The sequence below is a fragment of the Lagopus leucura genome, unplaced genomic scaffold, assembly GCF_019238085.1.
Source record: "Lagopus leucura isolate 7727_CA_CO unplaced genomic scaffold, USGS_WTPT01 Super-Scaffold_100014, whole genome shotgun sequence".
NCBI classification, from domain to species: domain Eukaryota; kingdom Metazoa; phylum Chordata; class Aves; order Galliformes; family Phasianidae; genus Lagopus; species Lagopus leucura.
Genome location: NW_024962268.1, coordinates 16,492,091 through 16,508,695, shown reverse-complemented (window position 1 = coordinate 16,508,695; position 16,605 = coordinate 16,492,091). Strand labels below are relative to the sequence as shown.

The following is a 16,605-nucleotide window of genomic DNA, read 5'->3' as shown; positions in this document are numbered from 1 at the left end:
GTGCAGAGTGCTATTACTAATAATGTTTCTTTCTCCTTTTACTGCAGACTAATGAGTGGAATAAGAATGATGATCGGCTACTGCAGGCAGTGGAGAATGGTGATCCTGAAAAAGTGGCTTCGTTGCTGGGTAAAAAGGGAGCCAGTGCCACCAAACAAGATAGTGAGGGGAAAACAGCGTAAGTCTAACTTAAATTTGTGATTTAAACATGATAGTGGGGAAAAGTAGCCTTGGATGTGCATGCCACTTCTAAGAATGAAAAACCAGAAACCATCCTGAAAACAAAGGTGCCATTTCTTAATGAGAAACCTATTGAACTAAACTGAAGCTCATCTGCTGGACAGATTGATCCTATTTTGGTACAGAGGATTTTGAGACTTGGGAATTTCATGACACTATACAGATTGCACACTCCAAAAGGCATTAATCGTTGGGTCTATTTTTTTCCTGTGAGCATTATCTTAATGACATAGAAGTGAAGATAATTTTTCTGTCTAATGGTTTAGTTTGAATTGAAGTTTTTGTGATGGGCTTTTAAAATCTTGCAGATACTAATGACTTGTGCAACTGTTCCTTGTATTGATTGAAATTTGGCAATGAAAGTTTTGTGTGAACAGTCTCAGTGTATTTTTCATTGAGACTCAGTGTATTATTTTCTTCTATTCTTCCTCTTGTTCTCTGATGAACAGTCTTAACTGTGAGAGATAAAAAATTCCAGTAAGAAAGTTACAACATGGCATTGTTATCTTTAAGCTTTCTTAAGGGACTGGGAGATTATTAACTAAGTGTAAAATAGGCTTCCCATGAGAAAACCAAAGCCTTCAAAAATTCTGCATAGATGGAGAAAAAGGAAAGCAATTTCTAGTCTTAGGATAGACAGAATGAGGCAGTTTATAACAAATAATAAGTTCTAATGGATTACCTTTGCATTATTTATTGAGTCATATTCTGTTTCTTGCTTGATCTGTTTTGAGTTTTCTACATCTGTGTTATTTCTGTTCTGCATCTGAGGAAACTAAATGATGGCAGCAACTCATAATGATCTGCAGCTTCTTACCGCAAAAGTCCACATTCTCTTAATTACTTTAAGTGGCCTTTCTCCACACACAGTATGATTTTAATTTTAAAAGTTGCATGTGTGCATTTTTCTTTTGAAAAAGACATAATCAGAGCATGACTTCTTTCAAGTCTTCTGAAATAAAGACATATTTACCATTTTGTCTTTTTTCTAGTCAGGGAAACCTTGGTGCTGAAGTCCTAAGCTGTACTGTGTCCAATGTAACACCGATATTTTGCGAGTTTCATATATAATTTGATACTGATTTTTCTTCTAGGAAGCCAAGCAAGACTGAAATTATCAATAAATATACACAAGCCTTTTGACTCTTAATACTGAGATTGTAACTGTAGGGATTTGGTGCAATGGCTTTCATGTTTACAGAAACACACTTCAAAATTTACTTTTCTTTGTAGCTGCAAATCAAGAAGTCAACTATTTATTTCTATTAATTATGCAGCTATTAATTATGCAGATACATATACTGTTAATTTTAATATTTTGATATATAATTAGATTTAATTTTAGTTTAGAAATATGAATTAAGGCTGTAAAAATTTTACTAATTTAGTATCAGCTGAGCTGATTATCAGTTACTTTTAAAGTATTTCTATGTAATGGTTTAAAAAAAAAACAACTTGAGAGAATGCAAAAAATACCATTGTTGTGATACAGAAATACAGCTTGTCAGCTCTCATTCTGTTTCCAGTGCTTTGAGAAAATCAGCAGACCTGCTGGAATTATTTCTTCTTCAGTTCTGAAAGATAGCGACAGACAGGTATGGAAGCCATGACGCTGATATGGAGAGACACAGCTACCAAAGAATGCTGTGATCCAGAACTGTTCTCTAGTATGGCTTATTACTAACAGGCAGTTTCTTGTTTCAGTTTTCCCAATTTCAGAGTCTTTAATTTTTAGTGTGTCTGTATACATGTGTGCTCTAAAACCAAAATATGGTTGCCTAAGCAACATTTCTAAATACAGAATGAGAAGCACAGCCACAATTTCCATCCAAATAGGCTTGTGACTCCTGTGTTTGCAGTATGATGCCATGCCTTATATCTGCGCAGTGAATCCTGGTGCCTAGCACAGCTGTTTTGTTCTGCCTTTGGATCTCTGGTTAGAGACAAACAGAGCTACAGCCTAGCACTGAGTCTGGCAGTGTCCCACAGATGCATGGTACTAATTTGTCAGCTACCTCTTCTGGAGCATGGGAGACTCATGCTGGGAAAGAGCAATTGGGAGAAATCTTTCTGGGACAACTCAATACAATCATGCTCAGATGTCACTAATTAGTTTAGAAAGTGGTCTGCTATGCTATTTGGGAAGGAAGCTTTGCTAATCAGTGGTCTATTGATTGATCGATCCCCTGTGAGTATATATTCATGCATTTGTTTATTTAATTAGGCTGAAGGTGACTAACTGGAAGACTGTGATGGATCCAATTATGTAACAACTTGCATAATGTGATTACAGCTTTGGAATGTGCTTGAAAGCACAAAAGGAAAATCAATTAGTTTAGCTTTTTGTTATCTGTTCACTTAAGGCGCAAAGTGTTTTTAGTGTTTTCTTTCTTGTTCTCTTTCTTAACAACTCTTCAAACAAAATTCTTGATATTGCTCAGATCTTTATTTGAAGCATAGTTTTTAATGTTTATTTTAAACAAAAGATGGAGAAGACTAATTTTTTCAGGCTTAAGAGTACATTTCTAAGGTGGTAAGTTTTTTTTGTAATCCCGTGGTTTCTCAATATGCTTGAACTAAGAGGAACAGAGACAACCCACAGTTTTCTGCATCTGTTCTGTTGAATACTGTGTATGTCATTCTACTGAGTCTTGTTCCAGCATTCTTCAGCTCTGGCTCATGTTTGGACAAAACCATCTACATTTTGCCTCTATCTTCTTTTGCTTCAGTTCTACAAATTCTTTTCTCTATGGATTACCCATATGCAGTACAATACAGAATTTTTAATTAATGTGGTCAAGGGGAGTAGGTATATTGTTTGGAGGTTGTATTAACAGATTTTCATCTGGAACTTTAACTCCCCAGTAGTTCCTCTTAAGAAAAAAAAAAAAAAAGGTCAAACTAGTGAAAGAAGGGAAAGAAAGTTTTTAAGTCTTGCCTGACATCCCTACCATCACCACCATTCAGCCTCTGACTCAGACCTTCCTATAAACAATAAATTAATTTTAAGGCTATGGAGCAAATACACTTTTGGTGTAAGTTGTCAGAGCTCCATTATCGCTCCCACTTATTCTGCACAGACTATTGCCAAGTACATTTGTAATAGAACCTGTCTGGAAATCTGACTCTGCCATTGTAGTCCTATTCTTCAAGATGGTGATTTTTTTTCTTGTCCAACTTCCTTAAACAGCAAAACAGTGCTTTCCAACTTGGAAGTTATCATTTAACTCCCACTTGAACTAACAATAAGGGCTTTTCAAGGAGGGCCTTTTCAGGAGGGGATAGGACTTATTCATGTGCTAGTCTTTCTACAAGAACAAGTCTTCAAATGGCCTGTTATTTAAATAATTTGCTGCTATTATTAGAATAAAAATAAATAAATAAATAAAATCAAAGTTTGGAAATAATTCGTAATATGTAAATGGCAGCACTTCCATGTCCTGAAGTTATTTTGTCTGTGTGCCAGTGCATCATTGCCATGTTTGCATGTTATTTCAAGGTACTGAACTGGAATCAAATGCTTATGACTATTAAGTGAAACAAAAGATCTCTAATTTAATTTACTGCAATTGTATCAGCTGTTGCTTAATGAAATGAGTAAAACAATATAAAAAAGCTTTAATTCTCTACAAATGCACTTTAACAAAACTGTTGTCAATAGCAGTCAGCAGAAATGATGTATTTTCTTTTGAACAAGAATGTTCATGCCTCAGAGACTGAGTGAAAGTAAATTTTTCTGAGTGAAAGTAAATTAATCCAGTAGAAGACCTTCAAAATTAAGGAAGTTTCCACATTTTATTGTGTACATACTGGAGCTCCTCAGTAAAACATTGTACACTAGGGGATGTTTCCTTTGCGCAGTCAGAATCATAGAATCACAGAATCACCAAAGTTGGAAAAGACCTACAAGGTCATCCAGTCCAACCATCCACCCATCATCAATAGTTCTCACTAAACCATATCCCTCAACACAAAATCCAAACGTTCCCTGAGCACATCCAGAGTCAGTGACTGCACCACCTCCCTGGGCAGCACATTCCACTGCCTAACCACTCTTTCAGAGAAGTAGTATTTCCTAACGTCCAGCCTAAAACTATGTTATCTCCAGAAATTGACCTAACATTTAATTAGAAAAGCATCCTAGCATATTGTCTTCTGAAAATTGTACCAAGGTGGGACCTGCAAGAAGTGCTAATATCTGAGCATCATTACCTCCCTAGGAATGGAGTTGATTGGTGTTCCAAAAACTTGGTAAGTTCTCTGTCAGAAATAAATTTTTGGCTAACATTTATCATAGTGTCTAATTATGGTAGATGGTAACAACGTCTACATTTCAGAATGTAGACAAAATAAAGACAACCACATGGTAGAGTGATCTCTATCCATGTTCTACTGCTCAAGAACAGTAAAACTGGAATCTGGTTCTTGTTTCAAAATTTCTAGTAAAGTTTGCTGTCATGTGATGTTTGGTTGTAAATGCTTTTATTTTTCCAAAACTTCCTTGAAATTCTTTTCAGGTTAATATCTTGATTGCTCATTTTAGTTTCCCCTGCTCCCCACAGCATTGTTATGAATTTGATTCAATTAAAGTGTTAATATTAAATTTCCTGAAAAATTACTTTCCACTTTAGTCTAAAGTTTATAAATGCTAATGAAACATCTGGGCATGGTTGGACAAAATCATCCTCTGCCAGGATAGTAAATTGGGCTAATTATCTTCCCGTTAGACTCAGTATGAGCCAGTTGTTACTGTACAGTGAGGACAGTTACTTGTATCTCCACAGTGAAGGACCAATGATTAATTTTTATTTTAGAGTTTGGCAATACATGCAAAAATCCATGTTTCATACAAGTATTTTTGTACTGACAAGCATAACTTTTGTAGGTTTTTAAACGATGTCCTTCGAGTCCAGTTCGTACCAGTGGTCCTGCCAGGAACAATCCTGGTTCTTGACTCTAGGATAGTTTCTGATGGTCTGAGTATACAACCTCTCACTGAGACTTGAAAATGCATCATGATCATATTTTTGCATCAGAGCTCTTGGAACGGGTCCAGAGAAGGGCCACTAATATGATCAGAGGAACTGGGCTTGTTTAGTTTGGAAAAGAGAAGGCTCCAGGGAGACCTCATTGTGGCCTTCCAGTACTTGAAGGGAGTGTGTAAACAGGAGGGGAAACGGCTGTTTACAAGGGTGAATGGTGATAGGACTAGGGGGAATGGTTTTAAACTGAAATAGAGAATGTTTAGGTTAGATATTAGGAGGAAGTTTTTCACACAGAGGGTGGTGAGGCACTGGAACAGGTTGCCCAAGGAGGCTGTGGATGCCCCATCCCTGGAGGCATTCAAGGCCAGGCTGCATGTGGCTCTGGGCAGCCTGGTCTGGTGGCTGGCAACCCTGCACATAGCAGGGTAGAAAATAAATGATCTTTGAGGTCCTTTTCAACCCAGGCCATTCTATGATTCTGTGATTCTATGACCTTAGTTATATTTTTGGCAGGACTTTGAATCAAGAATGTTCAAGTTCTGCTGTATGCATTTTTAAAGCGCTATTTGTTAAGACATTTTAATATTATTGTACCTTCATCTTTAAAAATAAGAAGTGACAATCTTGTAAAGAGACAGAAATGAATGCTGTTTAGTTAGATTTCAGTTATGAGGATCCTAACCTTTGCTCCTGAGAAACTGAAACTTTCTCTTCAATAATTTCATGGGAAAAACAAACAGATTCCACTTATCTGAAAAGCAAACTCCCTATTTCGAATAAACTGCTTTGAACATTGAGAAATATCCCATGGGTCTTGTGCATCTTATATGCACAAGATTTCCTGCAGTTGACAGCTAGAGTTCAAGGAGCAAACAATCAAATTCTTCTAAGAGCTAGTTTGCATCTTCTGTATAGTACTTGCTTTTATTTGCTGATTGATAGGATGTCTATTCTTAATAAGTGGTTGCATTTCATTATGTGTATGAGTAGATCTGTGATCTTGGAGAAATCAAGTTTCCTTCTGAAGGGCCTCCATGCATGTGTTTGGATACTCTGTGAGGCACCCATCCCTCTCTGGTAGGATTGGACAAACCTGTAATGCTGCTGCACCAGGCAGCTGATGGAATTCCCTGTAAAACAGGTCCTTCTACAGGGTTGCCAAATACCCAGTTTTTTACCAGACCTGGCCTGTTTTCAAGAAGCCTGTGAGATGCTTTCGTCAGAGCATAGCCTAGATGGTTGGAAGTCTTTTTGTGCCTGGCTTGGAACAGCTGCTGCTTGGCTCATGTGGAGGCAGAACACTGCTTCTGTGTTGTGAACACTGTGGCTGCTCTTTTCACTTGTCTTATCCAAGCTGGCAAGAGAGCACGGGAAGCATGTTTCTTGTGGGCTGGGCCAGAACCAGGCTGTGCAAGGCTGTAGGGGACAGGGCAAAGGCTGAAGTTGTTTTTCAGATTTATATCTATGTAATGGGCTACAGTTGTTTAACGTGTTTTTCAAAGACTTATGCAACGAAATGAGCTGCATATGTAAATTTTAATTACACAAACTGGCTTCTACTAGCCTAAAGTGCCCCAGCCTAGGAAGGGAAGGAGAGCAGATAACTGAAACAAAGTAATATGTAAAAGCCAGATTTTTTTCTTCAAAACACTTACTTGTTTTACCTACTGTGCAGGTGCATGTTGTGTTAAGAAAGCACTAACTGGAAAATGAAGGAATGTGCAGAACTTGGCTGTTCCTACTCCATATGTGTGGAGTCTTTGTTAAAAGCTTTACTGGTATTCATTCTGAAATGCTAGATTAGAATACATTGTCATAATCTTTTAAAAAATGTAATCTTAACCATCAGTCTCTGAAGAATGTTATTGGTGGATTAATGCACTTGTTTTTTAATTCCCCTATGAAGTAAGAGAAGGTAACTTTATATAGTTTCAAAAAAATCAAATAGTTCTCCTACTTCAAGCCTAAAATGATTCATTCTACCTGAAGTTTAAAAATCACAGAAACTTCAAAGATAGTGCATACCCTGAGCTACCGTAAGTCAGGGTCCCTGATGATGAATAAGGATATCTGTACTCTTTGGTTCTTGGAGTACTGTGTATAGTTCATAAGCCCTGCTGGATTTTCATGCAACAAAAATATTTTCTTTAGATTAACTTCTACCCAGTTATTTTCAGCCTTTTCCAGCCCTTTCCTGGCTTCTTGTTATGCTAACATGCTTTGGGATTTCCTAGCTCTAATTTCATGACTTTTCATGTAGTGGAGCTGTTATTTGTGTTTGCTGGCCCACAGGCAGCAATACCAAGCAGGCTGTGTTGGAGGATGTCTAGGTACTAGACATTGCTTTTTTTGTTGGGCTTAATTTTAAGTTTGAACTCCATTCTGGCCTTGCAAGCGAGGACAGCAAATGAGTAATTGGTTTTATCTAATGCGAGGGAAGAAGTTGTAGTGATCTGGACACATTTATGGCATGCTTAAAGACTTCGCCATATGTTAATAAAGACATTTTGCCAGAAACCATATATATTGATAAGTTAACTATGCATCACTTTGGCCTTTGAGATGTAGGATCTGTTCTAAAGAAATAATTAGAAGGAAGCTTCCCTATAAACTAGCCAGTGTTAGACTGATCTACAAGAAGGTCACAAGGGAATATGTAGGAAACTGCGGACATGTTTGTCTAACCTCAGTGCCTGGAAAAATTATCCTGTGTACCACTGAAAACAATTAAATAAGCTATTATCAGGCGTAGTCAAGGATGAGTTCCTGAGGGGAAAGTCATGTCTTAATTTGATCTAAGGTCACCATTTGCTGGATTAAGGAAAGGTGGTAGAAATAATCATTCTGAATTTCAATAAGTCCTTTGGTAACATTCCTCACAGCATCCATCTGGACAAATTATCCAACTAGGAGATAAATAGGCTCACACCATGCTGGGTGTTGACAGGGAATGGGGCTACATACGGCTGGTAGCTGCTCTCTTGTGATATTCTCCAGGGCTCAATTCTCAGGCCAGTCCCATTCAATGTTTAATCAATGGTCTGGATGCAGGAGTGTAATACATCCTCATCATGTTTACTAATGACATTAAACTGAGAGGTGCTGCTGACTGCCTGGAGGGATGAGAGGCAGAGAGATCAGTCAACAATGATATGTTCAACAGAAAAAAAATGCCTGGTGCTGCACCTTGGGTGGAGCATTGCAGGACACAGGCACAGCTGGGAGACAAGTGGCTGGAGAGAAGCTCAGCAGGAAGAGACCTGGGGGAGTTGCTGGAGACAGCAGCTCAGCACAAGCCAGCAGTTTCCAGCAGTTTGCCCAGACAGCCATGAGGGCAAATTGCCTTGCAGGGGACACTGAACACAACAGAGCTTGTGGTCAGAATAGGCGATTCTTTGCTATGTTTTGTGTTGGAGTGGCTCACCTAGAGTGTTGTGTGCAGTTGTGGGCTCCACAATACAAAAAGGATGTTAAGGTCCTTGAAAGGGTTCTGAGAGTCCTTTATTGCTACTTGTGAGCAACAAAGCTGGTGACAGGGCTGAAAGCTATGTCCTATGAGAAGGCGATGTGGACACTTGGGCTGTCCAGCAGAAGAGGAGGCTGAGAGATGACCTCACTTCTCTCAGCAGCACAGAGGGAGGTGCCAGCATCTGCTTCCTGGGAGCTGAATATTGGAATGCACAGGAGCATCACAGAAGTGTGCTGGGAGAGGTTCAAACAGGACATTAGGAAAGATGTTTCTTCTGTGAAGGAAGCCAAACACTCATAACAGGCTTCCTAGAGAAGTAACTGATGCCCACTACTTGTCAGTGCTCAACAGGCATTTGCCCTCAGTAATATGCTTTAGCTTTTAGTTAGTCCTGAAGTAGTCAGTGGTTGGACTTGGTAATCTCTGTAGATATCTTCCAAATGAACTATTCTGTTCTGCTCTAACCACGGCTTTTTTGGCACAAGCAACACTGCTCTCGTTTCTGAACTTTTTAAGCTTTTCAGGAGCTTCACCGTTTCTTTTGTGTTGTCAATATTTGTACCCTGAAATACCCGAAATAAAAGTAGCATTTCAAAACTTGAGGCTTTCTGTCAGTACCTAAGGGTACTGAAGCTGGCCATTGGCAGAATCTCTGCAATTAGCTGATGTTGGTTTTTGAGAGCCTTTAAGGAAGGATACTCTAAAGGAAACCCAAATTTAATTTGTGAGTACTTTCATCTACAGTTAAGGACACATGGGAGAGGAATCTGTGCTTCAGATTTGAGGAGGGAGTTTGTGGTAATGCGGTAATAGAGTTTGCCAAAGAAAACTGTGCACGAAAATGGAACTGCTGGAACATGACCTGAGAATGTAAAATATACAGGTTCTGGAGATCTCTAAAATCAATCTGAATAGCAGGTGGGTGGATATTTTTGTTGAGTTTGAAGGCAAAGATCAGGGGTCTGTGGCTTGCCAACTCCTTTACTGCATGATGAAGTTACTGCTTCTTTCCTAATTAGAAAATAGCCATTCAGCAGCCTTGCCTTTTTTAATGTCCTATACTTTGAGGTGTGTATGATTGAAACAAGACTCTTTATACTTTGAGTCAAAGCTGGAAACTTCATATGAAAACTCTGCCTCTTTTTTTTTTTTTTTTTTTTTTTTTTAAGCTTTTGCAGAGTATGTGCTAACACAGAAGATCCATGTATGTTTGTTGCCCAGGGGTTTTTTTGTGTACTACGGGTAGCTGATCATGTCATGTTTAAATAGAGGATAGGAAAACACATTCTGTTTGCATTGCATTATGTTTTAGTGACTGGTATGAAGAGGGAAACACTTCCATAGCTCATGCTAAATCCATACCTGCTTATGTCACCTTTCTTAAAATCCTAACCTGCCTGCACTCAAAAAGATAGCAGCAGCTAATTACTGAAACATCTTTTAAATCTCATACTGCTTTCTTTTCTGAGTTTTTAATGAGAACAGCTCTAGCATGAAAACAAAATGTATTTACTACAGTTGTTTCTCCTGTTGTAATTTTTGCATTCTTGTGGGTATGTGCAAGTCTGACAGAACAATACAAACTGCCTGCACTTAATTAAAAGCCACATTTATTGCATTTGCTCTTGCTTGAAGGTGTAATGGATGCACTATGAAGCTGTGGGTTTTATTTATTTAAAACAAAATAGTGAACTACTAAAAATTGATGGTAGATGTCTGATTTGCCTTTATCTCTGGCAATCTCTGATTTTCTGTACATCAGAATGGGTTTGTTGTAGCATCCATTGGTACTTTGTGTCTGTAGTACAGAAATATCTATAGTAACTGAAGCACATCTTCATGAGGATTTATCTGGTGGTATTCTGCAGTTTATCTTTCTCAATTTTGATTTGGTTTTCATCCTGAAGCTGGTTCTACTGTGCCCTTTCCATTTTGGATTGCCAGTGTAAGGAAGTCCTGTTCACACATCTTTATTCTCACTTAGGAGTGACTCAAGAAGTTAGTTCCCTGACACATTTCAAAGCTGGAGGACAGTGCAGCTAAAGGGACTAAGAGCAGCTGTGGAACAGGGATAACTTCAGTTGGTACTTCTGGTTCAGTCTGCCTCTTCTGCTTTCATGCTTAGGTAGCAAGCATGGACTTGAGCCTCTCTAACAATTGTCGCTTGGTAGTCAGAGAATGGTAAAGATTTGGAAACTTTCACAGGCAAATGCTCAGTAAATACTCAGTAAATTTTAGTTTTTAGGCTTAAGGTGAAATTCTACATCACCTTAAACTTCACTGAGATGATGCTTTCATACTCCTGTCACTTAATTTGTACCAACAGTGTGCATGTATATGTGACTGCGATGAAACCATGGAAAGCAGCTTTGTTTTTCAGCTGATTTTGTTCTATCTCGGTGATGTGGTTACCTACCTAGCTGTGTAGATGCAAGGAAGACGTAGAACCAGGCAGCTGGATCAGTAGATGCTGGCCATGGAAGCATAATCCTTGCTGGAATGAAGAGTTACTGCTTTGCTGAGTGCCCTGTCTTGGCTGACAGAGGAAGGCACAAAAACAGTGTCTGTTTGGGGACCATTCTGGACCATTCCCATTCTTTAAGTCTGAAACTATTTTTCTTTCGAATTAGGTTCATGATGTGTTGAATTTTTTTTTTTTTTTTTTTTTTTAGGTTTAAAAAGATTAATTTCATCACTGATTTTTATTTTATTTTTTGGTTGATAAAATCCCAAACCATTCACGGAAAAATAAACTTTCTTCGCTCATTACTGATTATTGTATTACATGCCAAAAGAGACCATATTTGGTATTATTCCTCAGTAATTGCAGACACATCATTTGTGCACAGAATATGCTGCTCCCATTTTATTACAGCTCTTTCTCACTCCAGTGAGGTCTCTGCCTCCTTCCAGTACTTCTGCCACATGGCCTATGGCGGAAAACAATCAAAATACAGATAACATTTAATACATTTATTGGTACTGTTTTTGTTGAAAGAAGAAATCAAGGCTTTGGGGAATAATTCTGGCTGTGAAAATCACAGGCATTTTAAGCAAGGTGCTGCCTCCAAGGTGTGTAGATGTTCAAATCAGTACACAAAATGAGCCAGATTACCAATGGGTCTCTTCCTGACCGAGGTATCTGGCAAATCACTTGCCTATCTCATCTGGTAGCAGCAAGGGTTGAATGTTTTCCATTTCTGTATTTTTTTTAGTTGGCATTCAAGCACTCTGAGCAGCTCTGTGTCTTTATTTTATCAGTCTTCTTTGTTTGTATAAAAGTATTGGTCTGTTGGGAAACTGTAAATCATCAGACTGTTGGCAGACAAGCCAGATTTCTTGAAAGTCAATAAAGATTTAACATACGATATAGAAAATGAAGAAGAATGAACTGCTTTGGGAAGGGATGTTTTTACTCAAAATAAACCTTGACAATGAGTAAGTTTGAGTTCATAGTGTATTTCAAACATTCTTGCACTTAAAATATTTTCAGACCACTCAGATAAAATAGTAGAGAACAATAGCATTGTATGCTTGCATGCATGTTTTACTTTCTTCTTTGTTCTTTGTCATAATATTGTATTAGCTATTTTCTGTTCACTTGGCATTCATAATTCTACCATGTTCTTTATTTTCTTTGGATTTTGATAAATACTGTATTAGTCTGCTTTCAGGCTCTGGAGAGATTCTGTGTTCTGCTCCAAAAAAGCTCTGGAGCATGATGCTGCCATACAGAACTGCAATACCCAATAGGATATATTTTTTCTGCTGTTTTAATTTTGCTTTTCTTTAGAGAAGTGAAAATTTCCTTATGCTAGAAGGTTACAGTCTTAATTTGAGGCTTTATTTTTTTCTTGTTTTATCGTGTTCTACTATATTTTTGTGGCATTTTCCCTAGTTATATGGACCAGCTGTCAAAATAACATTCAGTTAGAGGACTGTGCTCAGTTTTGTAGAATGTAGCTATATACACTGTTAAGCAGAGAATCTGGATTCAGTAGACTCATGTCTTGTTACTAACAACACCTCGACAAGCTCAATTAGCTTATTTTTTACAAATCTAGCCTCTAAATTTTGATAATTCTGTTAGCTGTTGTGAAGTTACTTATAAATAAATAGTTTATACAAGCTAATTAGTAAATATTACAGCCCTATCTGTTTAAGTTACTGTATGGTCATGAAATAATTTCTGTAAATGTTCATTTTTGACATTATATCTGAACTCTTGCACTCTTGTCAGACACCGACTGAAGAAGGCTTCATTCCTTTGCTGGCTTGACTTCATGACTGAAACATGCAAAAAAAAAAATCCTTAGCACTGAATGTGGGACTGGTTTATTTAGGACTGTTGTTTCAGTGACATCTATGTGTAAGAAAGTTACTATTTTCAATTATTTTAGGGATGTCAGTGTCATGCAGCTGCCCACTCAGTCACCAAACATTCATAAAAAACACTTCTCTATCAATGCATTTGCATGTGTTGTTTGAATACAAGGAAAAATTACACCTGACTTGGAGGTAGTAGTCTTGCAGCGGGTTGACTCCAAATCTTATGAAATGCTGCTTTGTGTTCCCTCTTACCATCAAGCCTATTTACTCCAACTGGGCTTTGTGTTCCTCCTGAAGAACGTAATTTTTCATTTTATCTTGTTCAGAACTAAGTAGCTATGGGACTTGTACATTCCCACTGGGAAAAAAAAAGCAGTGTCAACCAGCTGATCTTAGTCAGATGCTCTGAGCTGAGTCTAAATTCTGACTCATCATTTGTGGAGAAAACTACTGGGAAGGGTAGCTGCTATTCTGCTGCATTGAATGTTCTGGAGGTAATGGTAGAAGTCCATCCTGCCCTATAGGAACGGTAGAGATGTTTTATAGCAATAGAAGAGATCTATTGCAAATCAGTTCAGGTTGTGGCACCAGCAAGTAGCTGTAGGTAGTACCAACAGGGTTCTTGTGAAGGGAAACTGAACTATGTTAGAATGGGGAGTTAGGCTGAGTGAGAATGTATGTAATTGATGAATATACGGATGCTATAATCAAGAAATATACAAGAAAGTTAGGCTAAACAGGTTATCACACTAAAGAAGAATGGATGGAAAGCTTACCCTTAACCTGCGTTCATCTGAAAAGGCTCCAAGAAGAGCAATCTCCAAGAAAGATCCTTACCCAATGTAGTCAGCTCTTAAACGGAGTCTAGGAGAGGTGGAGCCAAGCTCCGCCACTTCCAGTAGCACAGATGAATTGCCTTCACCTGTGCTCCCAGGGCTGACTGATTGCTCACCTCAGGTAGTCAATCAGAGGCTCAGGCTGTGATTCAGCAGTTCCCATACAGAATGTAACCCTCAGTGTGGCCCTTGCTCCAAATGAAGACTTACATGTTTGTTTTTGTTTGCCTGTCATTGCACAACAAGGAAGTGGGAGGAAATTTGTTTGCTTACATACAAGGGGAAGTTTATTCATGAAGGATGCAAGTGAAATGCACCACTGTTCATTGCTTCTAGACGATGAGAACTTTACGGTTTGAAAACCTGCAGCATTTGCCTCAAATGAAACCTTATATAGGTTGTAAAGAGTTACTCTGTTCTGAAATAAATGTCTCTAGGCTTCTTTGTTTCAAGAGCCTCCCTTGTTGCACACCCGTCCCCAGTATCCATTACTGATGTATTTTGATGTTGTTGATGTTTTTTTTTGGGGGGAGGGGGGGAGGGGAGGGGGGGGGTTGGTTAATTTGTTTATTGTTGTTTTGTTTGCTTGTTTGTTTGTCTTTAAACAGATGGGAAAAGAAGAAAAAAGTAGGGGGGTATTAACTTTAAAATAAAGTAGAATTACTCCTCATAGGGAGGTTCTTGTTCAGTGCTCTGTTATATACTTTGACTTACGTATGATTGTAGTAGGATCATCCCAGTCTGGAATAATTCTCTTGTATTTCATGAGCAGGGCGGATTTCCAGTAAGCCAGTTCAGCTCACCAAAGAGGCAGCTAACTAAACAAGCTTCCCACCCCAATCTCTTTTAGATCTTTAAGAAAAAAATATTGACTTTCAGACTTGGTAGCAGTAAGGAAGGGATATGCAGAAAGCATGTGGGAGGGAGTTGTAGCACCCCCAGCGCTGTTAGGTTTAGGTAACTGTGAATGAATGTGAGGTAAACCTCGTCGTACTCTCCTTTCCCGGGACTCTCCAGATAACTTCCGTGCTTTTGTTAGATACTTCACACATTCTCTCAGCTTTCTCAATACCTGTTCTGCTGACAGATGATGTATCTTCATCTTAGTAATTTGGGACAAGCAATACTTTTGATTTGATTTTTTCTTAACCTGTAAAATTTTGGATAGCATTAAACTAAGTGTCTGCGTGTGTAATTTCTTTTTAAGAACTCCCTTAGGAATTATTTGCGTTTGTGGGATTGATGTGTTCATAGGTGCACAGCCTGAAAGGGGTTAAGGTTTTTTTTTTTTTTTTTAATACTTTCCCTACAGTCTGATTTTATCTAAATCAAACTTCTTTTGCTCTTGCATACTCTTGTTGCACTTGGCACTACTCTCCACGGCCTCTCTGTAAAATCTTAATGTCCTAGATTTAGCCAAGTTATTATTATTCAAGTATTTATTATTCTATGAATGCTGTCAAATGTAAATGAGTGAAGTGCATGCATCATGGTGTTCCTGAAATTTAATTGATTTCAATTGTATTGCATGTCTACACAAATGTTTTTGAGTCTGTTTTAGTATTATTCAGTGGATATTATGTGCTGGCCAAATTAGAGGTGTTGGAATTTGTCAGATTCCTTTTGTTCCCTCTTCCAGCTATTTTCCTAAAGCCTGAGAAAACCCTTCTTCTAAAGAAGAATGTTTACACAACTTTGCATTGATCACCAAGAACATAAAATTTTGGGTTTTTTTTGAATGACTGGAGAACAGCTAGCAGCAGTACTTTTTGTGCTTTTCAAAGAATTTAGTTATGCCTCTGCTCAGATTGTTTATGGCAGTTGTAAGAGTGTGGATGAGCATGCAGAATATTTTTATATTTGCAGAGAACAGTTTGAAGCCTTAAGCATTGCCTGCCTAGTATTTGTAGGCAGCAGACAGCAGGATGGAAGGACTCCATGGAGAAAGAGAGGTAGTTGCTGTATTTGGTACAGGACCTCATTCCCACAGCTCTCCTGTTCTGATTAATTTTCAGCTCTTTGCCAGATCTTGTCAGTAGGTCTTTTTCTTCTGCTGATTTTTCATGGAATTTGCAAAGAAAAGCCTGTAGCAGAGAGAAACGGTGTTGCAGTTCACATACTGTGTGCCAGAAATACGCATTTCATTCTTGCCTGTTATTCCTAGTTGTTCTCCTTAGCAGGTTAAACTTTCAATATTAGTTTTAACATTTAAAGGAAACAGTTGTCCAAAATATAAACTCCTAAACACTATGGACACGTCTACATGATTAGTTAGATTCCTTTTGGATTCCAGAGAAAAAATCTTTTAATGTGGAGATGTGTGGTGTTAAAAGTGAACTTCTTTATAAGATGTAAGAAAACACCCCAAGATTACAGGCTTTTTCAATTTGGGCCATGCTTAGGATGGTACTAGCTTTTCATACATTATTTAATAGTAATTGTTAGAAGTGTTTTATCTCTATTTTTTTTTTCTTTCATTTTTTTTTACTTTGTTCCTAATGTATATTAAGATGATAATAGCAGGACTGTAGGGAAGCAGTAAGTTTGCCTGTGCTTGACTCACTTATGTTGGCACAACATGTATCAGAAGGGTATAAACTTCTCCATTTTCATAAGTTTTTTCTTTGAATTTGCTGCTCAACTTAATTAAACCAGAAGCATGTGTATAAGATTGCTCCTATGAATCTGGAGGTGCTAACAATGTCAAAGATGTATACTCAGTATAAAAAGGTTTGAATTAAGCATA

The 16,605-nt window shown here is 38.0% G+C and overlaps 1 protein-coding gene across 4 annotated transcripts in view; it reads left to right on the top strand.

The window, feature by feature from the left end:
• Positions 1-16,605, top strand: part of RAI14 (retinoic acid induced 14) — a 95,865-nt gene that overhangs the window by 57,540 nt on the left and 21,720 nt on the right. For all 4 annotated transcript variants that reach the window (XM_042875107.1, XM_042875106.1, XM_042875104.1 and 1 more), the window contains exon 3: positions 48-178. In XM_042875107.1, coding sequence (XP_042731041.1) covers positions 48-178 — 131 coding nt within the window. The remainder of the gene's footprint in view (positions 1-47; positions 179-16,605) is intronic.